The sequence below is a fragment of the Gavialis gangeticus genome, unplaced genomic scaffold (assembly GCF_001723915.1).
Source record: "Gavialis gangeticus isolate Ggan-Ray unplaced genomic scaffold, GavGan_comp1, whole genome shotgun sequence".
NCBI lineage: Eukaryota > Metazoa > Chordata > Crocodylia > Gavialidae > Gavialis > Gavialis gangeticus.
Genome location: NW_017729022.1, coordinates 53,369,650 through 53,382,863, shown reverse-complemented (window position 1 = coordinate 53,382,863; position 13,214 = coordinate 53,369,650). Strand labels below are relative to the sequence as shown.

Here is a 13,214-nt window from a genome sequence, read left to right as displayed (position 1 = left end):
TGGACCTATGGGCCAAATGAGTGATATAGGGCCACTGCTCTAATACTGCCTCATGCTGTTTGATCTAATGTGCAGGCCCATGCTATCCAGCCTGCAGGGGTCCCCACAGGTACCAAAATTTGGCAGAACAGAGCTCCTGTGGGCCAGATGACGACATGATGCTGTTGTCTGGGAGTTGAGTACCCCTCATTTAGAGGCAGTCAGAGGTGGATTTCAGCACATCACACAAGTGGAGCCTTGAACTTATACTGAAAACATCCCTCCTCCCCCTTTTTAATGGGGTAGGCAGAGGGTTTGCCATCTAAAGTAGTGATGCTCAACATGTTGGCTCCGTGGGTTGGATGAATGGTGCACGGCCAGTCTAGGTGCCAGGATCGGGGCCCACGAGCTAGCATGCAGCGCAGTAGTCTGTGGGGATTTTCATGTACCTCTGTGGAGCCCTATGGGCGCTGCTGTCCCACAGACCAAGGGTTAAGCACCCCTGGTCTAAATGAGAATTACTTGATCTTTAGCCGTTTGGAAACATTGCAAAAAATTGAGGCCCCATTAGGGCTATTTTTAAGGAAGGCAAACTTGCAGGTGAATTATTTTATGATCTTTTTATTCTCAGGCTACAACTGTCAGCTTGAGTTAATGCACTCAAGTTCCTCTAGTTGACGTAGGGTTCAAGTGAGTAGAGTATTGCTGAAATTATAGGTGAAGTTTTCCTTCTTCAAGGAGATCTTGTTAGAATCATAGAAAATGAGGGATGGGAAGGACCTCGGGAGGTCATCTAGGTCAACCTCCTGCTCAAAGCAGAACTGTCCCCAACTAGATCATCCCAGCCAAAGCTCTGTCTATCCAGGTCTTGAAAACCTCCAAGGATGGAGAGTCTATAACCTCCCTGAGTAACCTGTTCCAGTGTTTTACTGTTTTTCTGGTGCGAGTTTTTCCCAATATCTAACCTAAGCTTTCCTTGCTGCAACTTGGGAAATTTCCTTCTGTGTGGTTTAAAAAAAAAAAAAATCAAAACAAAAAGGCAAGTAAAGCTGACCTTCCTGTTAGTGGATCAACACACACATTTCCAAATGAGACATGCTTTGAGGCTACAGCAATATTCTCTCAAGATGGATTCAGGGGAGTGGCACTGAAAATAGAAACTTAAAGAAGTCTAAGAATATTTTTCCCCACCTTGTCTTGCCATTCCATCCCCCCAGGACCAGAAACTTACATATGTAAGTTGTTTGCACCTCAAGTTCAAACCCTTCCCTCTCTTGCTCCCATTTTCACTACCTTACAGTTGGGTATGGGGATTTCCAGTGGAACAGTCCCTTCTGTCTGTACTGGCTGTGACGATAGGCAGAATAAGTCAGAACTTCCGATTTTTATATCAGGAACTCTGTAGGCATTTTAGAAAACTGGTTTCTGTTTAAACCCAGAGAGGTTTACTGAAACTTAAGCCCAGACTTTTTCACCTGTTTATGTTCCAGCACACCTGAAAATTGAAATAAAAGTAAAACATTAGTCAGCGCTCGCCTAAATTCCCCTTCCCTTAGGCCTGATCTCTCAAAATGGGATTCTGGCCTGTTATTAAGCTCTCTTCAAAGTTATTTTGATTTGCTTCCAGAGCCTTCAGCAGTAGGGCTGGGCCAGTATGATCCTCCAAAAGGAAAAAGAAAAAAAAAAAGAAAGAAAAAAAAACCTCTGCCTTTCTAAGGATTTAGCACTCTTTCTATAGAAAAAAACTGAACATTCTTTGGAGCCAGGTCGCTGCTGCAGCAGAAACAGGCAGGTAGTCACTGCTGGAAAACCTTGGGGGTGGGAAAGAAAAGAACCTGCCATGGTGGGAAGGGAGGGGAGGTGCAAAAACCGTTGGGGTCTAAACAGAACAAAAAAGCATATGGTTGCTTTTTGAAGCCTTGTCAGCAAAGAAAACAAGCTACTGGGCCTTTTTCCACCTAGCAGGCAAGCTCCTTTAGCCAGAGCCAGTGCTGTGTGTGGTGCTCGGAGCTTGACTATGATCCTGGTCTGGACTGGCCCTAGATCCAGTGCGCAGTAATTGCATGTGGCATCCACACCACACAGCACATGCCCCAGACTGGCTCTGTGCTCTGTATGGGGCTGGGGCAGTGGGGCCTACTGCATGTGATGTGCAGGGCCTGTCTGAGACTGAGGCAGCACCACTGGCCAAGTGATACGGCTACGTGGGGCATATCTGTCACCTTTACTCTGGAGGACTGCTAGACGTTGGCCGGCTCTGTATCGTATTGTTTTTACATTTTTTGTCGTTAGTGTTCTCCTGGAAGCAGGGTATGGAACCATTCAAGCCATTTGGTTGCCTTCATCAGTATTGGAGATGTTATTGTCTGATGGCTTTTACTTTTTGGGGGCGTCTTTTTAATAACATTTTTTCCCCTGTGAAATCAAGTTATATAGGCTATTTGCTGTTTAGGAGATAACTGTGAAAGTCAGATACTCTGGATACAACATGACTCATTTGAGGTTTTTCCTATAATCTAGGCTTTCCTATTACTAGGGACCTACCCAAATCATGATTTCATGAAATCCAGCATTTCCCATGTAATTGGATAGTGCCTGCAAAATCCACCAGAGGGCAAGGGGATTTACTGAAAATTAAATGCTGGCTCCCTAGAGAAGGCTGTCTGTTGGCTGAGAAGGCTGGCTGATAACCAATCAATGGAAAGGGGCAGGGCTATATGATGGACAGCCCTCGCAACCAATTGGTGGCATGAGGGCCCTGCCATGCTCAGCTTGTGAAAATGGCAGCTGGCCCCACAGTCTTCCTGCAAAATTGACCAACTGCCTCCTCAGGTTGGATAGACTCCTTACATATTACAGCTCATCTTTTAGTCTTAAAGACTGGTTGCAGGGCAATTCAGAATTAGGCCAGTGGCTTTCAATATATGGTCCCTGGACCCCTGGGGTCTGTAGAAGATGACTATGAATAATCAAAAATATGTGAACACCCACAGTTACAATTCAAAGGGGTCCATACCTCTGTTCAGAATTTCCAAAGGGGTCTAATAATGAAAAAAGGGTGCAAACCATTGGAATGGACTTACTGCCAACTAAAATAGGCTTCTATATGAAGTTTGCTGTTTTGCTGTGCTGTGCCTAGTATTTACCATTTCAGTTTGGAAAAATGAGCAGTGTTCTGATGTGGAAATGGTGCTGTCCTGGTGTTTGCTTCCTGGAATGAAGATTTGGTTCAGTGGAACCTCTTTGAATTGTATGCTTTTGAGTGGTCCTTTCCCAAGTAAATAAAAATGCTGCCTCTTTTTCAAAATTATGGTATACAGCTGCTCTTTATCCTTCTTTGGAAAATGAAAGCTTGCCAATGGTACACTGAGGCAAGCTATCAGTATTATTAGCAGAAGCTGCTGAACTTAGTGCTAACTTAAACAGCTTATAAATGTTAATCACGTGGCAATACTGCTGGAGAGCCTCTCTGTGTCCTAGAGGCACTAGCTAATGTGTCACATTTTTCTCAAAAACTGGTGACATTTCTTGGAGATTCCAAATAGCGACTTCTTCAGTTGTTGCAATGAAATTATTAAATACACTTGAGTCCATTCAGAATGGTAATCTTTTTAAATTATGCTTTTCACTAGAAGTGATATTGTTTGATTCAGATGCATTTCAATAGGCTTGGATTTGAATATGCAATAGAATGAGTAGATAGTTCAACAGAATATACTGTTTGCTTACGGGTTTGTTTTTGGAGGTTTCTTCCTACTTTTTATCTTGTCTGTCATAAACTAGATGTTTTTCCAGGATCGTGAACAACTGATGACTCTTTCTGTTGCTGCAGCAAAGTTGTCCTTCGTACAGGTCTCACCAAGCAGTTGTCAAATGAGCAGGTGCTCCATGGTCTGCGTTTTACATGTATGTGTGTCAGAGTAGGTCCATTTGATCATGTTTTGTTTTTGATCTTCTACTTTGTGCAGGTGGTTCAAGCATCACCATGTTGACCAGTCTGTATTGGCCTCTCTAGGAAGATCTTTTTGGGGTTCCAGGTCCATTTCAGGGCATCTGGTTGTGAACAATCTTTCCTCCCATAACCTCTAAGTCTCGTTAGCCATTTGTGTCCAAGGGTACTACACTGGTCACAAAACTTTCATGCTTTAAGCCATTTGGTTATTTCTGTGTGTCCCTAGAATGGATGCCTGGTGTCTTCTATCTGCTGTGATCTTTTTTTTGGTTTGCTACCTTTCTTCTGATATTGGGTGGTACAGTGTCAGCCAGTAAGTACAGGCTATCCTTTGGTGTTGGCTTAGACATCCTGTTTCATGATAACTTTTTAGAACTGGATCTAGTTTCCTGGCAAGAACTGATCACTGCTATACTGGGCATGGATGCTCTGCAATGGAGTAACACAAGGCAATAGCAGTAATTTGTAATTTAGTTGGGTTTGCTCCCCACTTTTGAAGTATGTTGTTGCAGGTGGTGACTTTTCCATTTTGTCTTCTCTACATGTGATTTGAGGGTAAGTGTTTGGTGTAATGTAAGCCCCAAGTACACAGTGTTCGGATGATTAGTCAGTAGGTTTCCATCTTGGGTGATGTTTAATTTCCGTTTGGCTTCTCTGTGTTGTAGGTGAAAGGCTGTGACCTAAGTCTTGGTTCGGTTGGCATGAAGCAGTTTCAGATTATTACAATAAGAGAGGTTGCTCAGTGCACGTGTCACTCTGTTCTCGACAGTGGCAAAGCCGTCCTCTTGTGACATGATGCGTAGATTGTTAGCATATATGAAACACCTCGTCTTACTCTGTATGGGTTGATCATTGGTTTATATGTTAGAGGATTGGTGCTAACACATTTCCCTGAGGAAGGCTGTTTTGTTGTAGTCTCCAGCGGCTGTGTGTCTTGCACAGTTCTACATAAAAATGGCTGCTTTTCAAAAGAGATTAGATTAACTGCACTAGATGGTAGTTGTGTGTCATATCGTAGACTTTGGCAAACAGATTTCAGTGGTTGACTGTTGTATGCCACTCATAGGTCTACAAACACAGCATCTGTTATCATCCTTTTCTCAAATCCATCTTCTATATGCTAGGTGAGTATTTTATATTTGGCCAGTGCAGAACTTGCCTGGTCTGAATCCAGCTTGTTCTGGTATTAGATGTTGTTCTCAGTTGCCCTTCACCTCATATCAAACAAGATGTTTATAAAGCTTATAAAGATAGCACAGGAGTGACTCTGGCCTGAAGTCCTTTGGGCCAGAGGCAGGGTGGCTAAAAATCAACAATTTAAAAAAAAAAATTAAAAAAAGGATTCTATATAAATATCTTTTTATTTAATCATATTTTTATTTTTTTAAAGATGGCTTTAAAAAAAATAAAATAATTTTAATTTAAGATGTGTTTAAAACTTGGATCATCATGGAATTATAATTAGAAGTTATAATCTCTATACTGAGACACAGTATATTCATGCAACCTTTTTAGAAGTTTTATAAATAGTTCATAGGCCATGGGCTGTATGTTAGGGGCCCAATCTTATGGGGTTCCTAGAGGTTCCTCTCTAGATTAGTAAAGATTAAAGAGAACCACTTTATTCAATGGAACCCTGCTCAGTCTATAACAGTGTTTCTCAACCCATGGGTCATGACCCAAAAGTGGGTCACAGGATTTCAGATGGCCGAATACTGCGGGTTGAGAAATGCTGATCCCAGGAAAGCATGGAGACTGCGGCAGGCAGAGTGGCTGGGGGAAGGGGGTGGGGGAGAGCTGTGAGGCTGGATGCTCGCGGGGGCGGGGTGGCTAGGAGATGCTGCTCAGGGGGTGAAATGAACTGTGGTGAGGCTGCCTGGTGTGGCAGCCCCAGCTCTCCCCTCCTCCTTCCTCTAGCTCATTCCCCTGCTGCCCATGTGAGCCACAGCCTGAGCAAAACAGGGGCAGCTGGGGGCCCCTCTGCAGGGATGGGGGGACAGGGAGCTGTGTATCGGGAGTAAGGGACACTGGTGGGGCTGGGAGCTGTGGGTCAGTAGCATGGTTGGAGGGGGAACCGAGGGGCAGGGCTACTGTGGTCTGGCTTGGGACAGGCCATGAACCTTTGAAAATGGGTCCTGGTAGGAAAAAAGTTGAGAACCGCTGGTCTAGAAGATCCCATTAAGTATCTCTGTGATGCTTAGTTTCACTTCTCAAACTCTGGATTTGTCTCCAGAAATCATAGGCTGATTAAGTTCTTTGGGTAGATGGGATTATCTTTTATTAGGCCATTTTTTTTTGTTAGCTGAAAAAAATGTTCTTTGCAAACTTTTAGGCATAGGGAGAGTTTGTCTTCAGAGATAACATCCTTGTTAAACAGCAGTATGTGGAGATGAGAGACGACAGACCTGATTACCCACCCATCAGCCCTGTTGTGTCTCTGTACATTTGTATACACAGTCAGGCCCTTACCTTTCTCTAAAAGTGCAAAGTTTCAGGAAGTGAAATGAATAAAGGATATCAAACAACAAGAATGCACTTTTTTTTAGAAAACAATAATTAAGTCGAGGCTTCCTGACCAAGTGATTTAAATTGTGATTTAAAGCTATTTGATTTAAATCCAAATCCACCCTGGCCAGAGGCATCCTTCCCTGGCTTTAACACAGCTATTATATGGGCTTGTTGCCATAGTTTGGGTATTCTAAAGGTTGAACAACTGTTAAAAAGGCATAATACCCATAACACTAAATCTAATGGAAATCTGAAGTAAAGAAGACCTATGTGGTTCTCCTTGTTCTTCAATTCAGGCAGTCTACTTTAGCATTTTTTTAATTAACTTTACAAATACTGAGGCACCTTTCACATTTTTATGTTGAGTCAGGAAATATAAAATGTAAGGCTAATACAGAAATGTTAACTCTGCTTTCCACATTTCCTTAGCAAATGCTCGAACACCAATATATTAAGGTTGTCATCTAGCAAAGCCTAAATGTGTGTGCATGACAAAGTATAGACACTCTTTCTTTCCCCCCACACCCAGTGTTTCTGTACAAAGAGTGCACTGAAGGGACCTGAACCTGATTAGAGTGACAGGTACTATTGTGCTGTTGTCTCAGATTTAAAAAAAAATGCTTCTGTAGTGACTAACCTTCAGTTTACTTTTTACATCCTTGGGGCAGGGAAGGGATGAGACATTTGAAAGGGGGGTAGAATGATCACTGGTGCACTAATTGGAGACACTGATGTCTTGTGTGACCACTTTAACCTCACCTTTATCTGAGCACTTAAATGTGTGCTACTAATTATTTCTACAAAGACTGCTTTTTGCCTTCGTGTGCTTGAAGGACTTACTCCCTACCAGAGTAAGGGTATGTCTATACTGGACAGATGGATTGGGCACTTGGCACTAGACTAGAGCAAGGACAGTCGAGCTTTTTAATCTTCTAGCCATAAACCAAAATATTTATATGGGTGAGGACTATAGTACATGTGATTTTTGAGATATGCATACCCTAGAGCTGATGATCTGTGCTGTAGCACAGAGGATAACTTAATCGACAACTTAGAGGAAATGAGCAAGAATACTGAGTAACAAGCCGAGGATAAGTTTGGCATTTTTAATTACTGCGGATTTGTTGTCCCTGCACTAGAAGTCTGAGCAATTGGGCTAGCTTAAACTGACCACGAGCATTTCCACAACAAATGCTACTTGTGTTTTCTGGGTCTAGGTCCTCGCTGTATATGGATTCCCCTAAGGTTTTGTGTCCCTTGGTTCTTTATACAGATCCTCTCATGTTCTGTCTTGGCCTGTGGCAGACCTTGTTTTTTTTGTGGAACTTGAGACTAAACTCAAGAGAACGGTTATCACCTTGGGTGATCTTAACCTGCATCCACTGCACAGTGGGCAGATTCCAGGTTAAAGCAAAAAACAACTCATTTTTTAATATAGACTCCCAGCCATTTGGACAAGCATGGGTTTTAAGTATAAATATACATTTATTTAGGTGTTTTAGGTATGGATTATCAAGGATTTGGACAAAAGTGTTGTCTTGGGCTGTGTTCTTACAACAGAGACAGCTATAAGATGGGGTTGATATTCCTCTCCTTTTTTCCTTCCTCTTCCTCTCCTTTTTTCCTTCTTCTTCCAGGGGGTAAGACTTGCTTCTTAGGCAGGTACTTGTGTGTGTTTGCTCAACCGCGTATTTCAGACCTCCTCTGGCTTGGATGTAAAGTCCCAGAGCCTGGGAAGATTGAACTAAACTTGGAACCATTTGAACACTCTTCAGAAGAGGGATTTAAAAACAAAACAAAACAAAAAAAAGAGTAGGGGACTTGGGCATTGCCTGCAAGACAAGGCGACGCAAGGCTATACGTGAGATCAAGATTTTAACTGTGTTTGTGTAAAAGGTTGTGGAGAAAGCAGAATGTATGCACCGATCATAGAAAAGTCCTGGCTCCTTGAACTTGATGTGCAATTTTAGTTTCTAATTTTTATTAGTAAAAGCTGTTGACAGTGTAAGCAGCACCTGAAATAGAAATAGGTAAAAGAATGCACCAAGTTGGGAACATACGTGTTGAGCTACATAAACATTTTAGCTTTTACTTTTATTCCTTTTGGTCCCTCTTCTCAATTTGCAGTGTTCTTATGGTCTTTTAAAATATTTTTCTTTGCAGCTGTAATGATAACCTATAATGTTGTTGTTTTAAGCCACAGTCACAAGTTCTAAATGGGTATCTAGTTTCTTCCATGTTATCCCTTTCCTCTTGCACACCATTACTTGACCCCTCCATCCCCCATATAACTTAAGTTTTTAATTCCAGAAAATCTAGACTGTTTTTTAATTCAAGAAAAGTACATACTTATAAAAATTCCAAACTTATTTTTAAATGTGTATTTTTCTAGTTTTTAAAAAATGATTTGTGTGCGTTTCTCTGAAGACTATCTACATGTCAGTTTCAAGTGTAAGAATAATTGTTACTCAGCCAGAAAAATGAATTTTTTGTTGTTGGAAAGTTTAACTTCTCCATTCCCTCAGCATGCACTCAAATGATAAAGGATTTTCCTTAAGCTTAATAGAATTGACTTTTGGGCATAAGCTAAGAATATATTTTTGAGCCCAGAAAAAGGAATTGCAATAGCTTTCATTCAGGAAACTTTAGCTATGGTATGTGGCTTCAATCAAATGCAATGATATGCTGACTTAAATTTCTCTGTGTTGTGTGTCGTCCCCCACCCCCAGTTTTATTTAAGTTTTTGTTTTGTTTTTAAGTTTGAATGTAGAGTATTAGAAAAGCTCAAGTGATGCCATTGGTAAGGAATTGTCTGGTATAAATCAAGTTAAGTGACCACTTTTAGCAAACAGATGTATATTTTTAATGAGCAGCCTTGTTACTGGTCTCTGCAGAGTTTAAAACATGGAATGGATCGGAAACTAATTCCCTCTTTACAAAGCTATACCTGGTCAGGTTTGAAGAAAAGCTTTTACTGTCCAAGTTCTGTTCTTGAAATTTCCTTTACCAACTGACTGAACTTTATTTGAATGAGTAACACAGAAGTGAGTCTAAATTACGAGCGTATAAAATGAGTAAATTGCTCTTTCATTTAATTGCAAGGTCCTGAGTTCAGGGTTCTCTCCTCTTGCAGAAAAGTTCAGACACTCCGTAAGCAAAACTAGGGAGTTAAATGTATTCTGTATATTGCTCAATTTTTAGTTGTTTGGGCTCAGTTGCTAAACCTTTATTCTGTCAAACCCTTGGATGCTTGACTAACAAATTAAGGGTAATGCCTGGCTGGTTGGGCAAGGAAGCATTCTGCCAATAGCAGTGTCTTTTATACTGCTTGTGACTTTACATAGAATTAGAGGGACTCAGATTAGTTAGTGAGTAATCTTATGGGAAAAATTGAGGAGAAAAGCAAATGCAGAGGTGAACTGAACAAAAACTACTAAAGTTAATTAGGCTTTGCTGGTTTATCTATGGTGTCAAAATGGTCTTTGGTATTAAAACGTATCCTATGTTCTTATTTTCTGCAGATCTTCAAGTGCTGACTTTTCTGCTCCCTTTTAAGTTATTAACTTTTGCTGCTCTGTGAACACGTGAAGATGTCTCGCAGCCCAGATGCTAAGGAAGACCCTGTGGAATGCCCCCTTTGCATGGAGCCTCTGGAGATTGATGATATCAATTTCTTTCCTTGCACCTGTGGCTACCAAATCTGTCGCTTCTGTTGGCACCGTATCCGCACTGATGAGAATGGACTTTGTCCTGCTTGCAGAAAGGTAAATATCCTGGAATGACTACTTGCCTTGCAAGTGTCACAAGGGTCTTTCTTTGGGTTAGTACATAATACACATTTACATCGGAGAACTGCATTTCAAATCCATGGTTTAGATCAAAACCAAGCTGCTGATTTGTTTGGAACCTGTGTTCATATTAAAACCCTTGCACAACCTTGATAACTCGGAACTGGATTAGCAGTGAAGGCTGTGTCAGGGCTGAAGCATGTTGGTATTCACAGAGCTGTTAAAGGAGAACTAATACATTTGGGAATCTCGATTGTGGAATACTGGCATAACTGTTTTATGACGGGTGATTAAAGATTGCAGCAGCTGGGTATGGCACAGTAGAAGTTGGGGTATGGTGGCAGAGCTGTATGGTGAGGGGAGTTTATAAAATACCTGCCTGTGCTGTGCCTGTGGGACCTAAGCTGCTAGTCCTTTGCTTTTTATGGATCTCAGACTGGTGAAAAAATATATCTTATACCCCCAAAAGCTTTTAAAAACCTGCAGCCCTTGGTTGGAGTGCTTGATTGAAGATACTGCATATCTTGCACTCTTGCCCCAGAAGCTCAGAACTGTTCCTTTTACGTACCATTTAAACAAATTCATCCAGTCTCTCTACTTGCATCTCTTAACTGATGTTTTGGTTATCCTGCTACCTTGATAAACCCCTTCCCCTCTCGCCCCCTTTCCCCCATCTGAACCCCCCACCTGAACTTTAACTTCACTAACTTCCTGGTGTCCCAGGGCCAGGATTGTAGCATCTGACTTGTTGCTCTCTCCCCTGCATGTAGTTTTTAGTTTAAAATCCTGTTGCTTCCTTCTTTTTTCCACTTTACTCTTCCCTCTGTGTCCCCATCTCTGAAGTCATAGGTGGTGATTTCATCTCCAGTCTCTTTGCTTTGCTTCTCACCTTTTTCCCCCCTATTGAAACCCACCTGTTTGAAGTCCCTTTCCTCTTGATGTTTTTAAACATGACCCTATCTTCAGTGAATACTTTTGTTTGCTTTCTGTCTCTTACAACATCCAATTCCAGCTCCTTTTCTAGACCTTAAGTAATGTTGCTTTCCCTGAACCTCTGCACTAATTGCCACACTCTACCATAAGCACCATTAGTCCTTTTGCTGTGTGCCTGAGCCACCTGGTTGACACTAGGGAGATTTTACAAACCAGCAGTTGAGACCTTTCAAGAAAACCTGGAATGCACCACGTATAATGCCACATAAAATTATTACCAGTGATGCACAAAAACTGTGTGTACTGCTTTGAGTGCGACTTTCTGCAAGGAAGACCTGAGTAGTGTCATCAGCCACCAGAGCAGTCTCCACCAGTGCAATGTAAGTGCCAGCATGACAATGTGAATAGTACAACTGATTCCTCCTGCTACTTACATGGTCTGTTTAGATTTTAACTTCTCTACTCTGCTGGCTCAAGGGCAAGGGGGTTTTTGTGTGGTTTTTTTGTTTGTTTGTTTTTTTTCCCTTGGAGTTCCTTTGCCTGCACATATCACTTCACACCTGGGATCTTACTGCATATTACTTCTCTCCAGCACTTATTTCTTTGATTTGCTCTGTTCTTGCAACCTGGATTTTGGAATCTCTTGAAAACATTGTAAAAATATGCCTCTAGTTCCTGCTAAGCAGACCTTGGGCACTTGTGAATGTCTGGGATAACTATATTTGCTGAAGCTGAACACCATAATTTGGAACATTTTGATATTCAAGTAGGTGTTTCAATTTGTTGAGTTGGATATCGTTTTTGGGAGAAAAACAAACGGACTAAAGGAGCACTGCGCCAAGACTTTGGGCATAAAAAGCCCTTCTGAGGCAGAAACGAGAAATGGTCATCCTTGTTATGAACCTACACTGTTTTTTGGCATTCCTCTACCTATGGAACACAAGATAATTCAGACAGAACTGAGGCTGAGGTACCCACCAATTGGAATATTAAAGGGCCTTGATAAAAGAAGCTGAGGAGAACGCTACCTCCAGGGCCCCCTGACATTAGTGATATAGACCAAGACCCATGTGTGCCAGAGACTGCCAAGATCAGTTTGGTCTCAAACTTCAGACATGGTGGCAGCAGTGTGTTTGAAGTGTGTTTTGAAGACGGCACTTTTGAAAAAGTGGGAGGACTTCCAGTCAAGGTATGTTGTATTCCTTTTGAGTTACTCAGTTTATATATGATCAGGATCTAGGGTAGAGTTTTTCCTGAGTTCATGTAAGTGTTGTTATAAAATCAAATTGGGGTGAGGGCCTGTTGACGGTATAGACAGACATTGTTGTATAGTACCTTCTTATTGGCTGAAAAGCACTTTATAAGGTGAGTTGAGATAGCCGTACCACATTGCCGGCTCTTCTACTGCAACACTGTGCAGCTGTATTTCTTATGCCCCACATCTTTTAGAGGTCACCTTTTTGATGGTATTGTTTAGGTACCACTTCTTTACATCTGTCTGTGGATAGTTGTTCCAAAGGCTGAAGTACCCTGCAGACTGCACACAATAGCTAGTTGAGTAAATCTACACATGCTCATTCACAGCGGTAAGCAGGATAGCTTATTTAAAATTTCAAAATTCTCAAACGTGGACAGTGCCCCCATAGTAGGATTATTGTAGCAAACTACATACTGGGTATTGTGCCCCTCAATATGTATGTCATACTTGTCCATACTCCAGGGCATGACGTGTGTAGTTTCATAGTTGGTAGTGTCGGAAGGGACCTGAGCAGATCTAGTCCCACCCCCTGCCATGGCAGGAAAGAGTACTGGGGTCAAATGATCTAGCCTCCTCTTAAAGACCCCCAGGGTAGGAGCCAGCACCACTTCTCTTGGAAGTTGGCTCCAGATCCTAGCCGCCCTGACAGTGAAGTAGCGCCTCCTGATATCTAGCCTGAATCTACCCTCTGCCAGCTTGTGACCGTTATTTCTAGTCACTGCTGGTAGTGCTCAGGGGAACAGGGACTCTCGCAATGCCTGCTGGTCCCCCCTGACTAATTTGTAAATGGCCACTA

At 41.9% G+C, this 13,214-nt stretch overlaps 1 protein-coding gene across 8 annotated transcripts in view; it reads left to right on the top strand.

Annotated features, from left to right (window-relative positions):
- Positions 1-9,936: 9,936 nt before the first annotated feature.
- The window catches only part of CNOT4 (CCR4-NOT transcription complex subunit 4), a 90,928-nt gene continuing 87,650 nt past the window's right edge, over positions 9,937-13,214 (top strand). For 4 of the 8 annotated variants that reach the window (XM_019514988.1, XM_019514985.1, XM_019514987.1 and 1 more), the window contains exon 1: positions 9,938-10,203. In XM_019514988.1, coding sequence (XP_019370533.1) covers positions 10,030-10,203 — 174 coding nt within the window. In that variant the 5' untranslated portion in view covers positions 9,938-10,029. Of the gene's footprint in view, positions 10,204-10,919; positions 12,350-13,214 lie in introns of those variants that run through there. The other 4 variants (XM_019514982.1, XM_019514984.1, XM_019514981.1 and 1 more) reach the window with 2 other exon arrangements.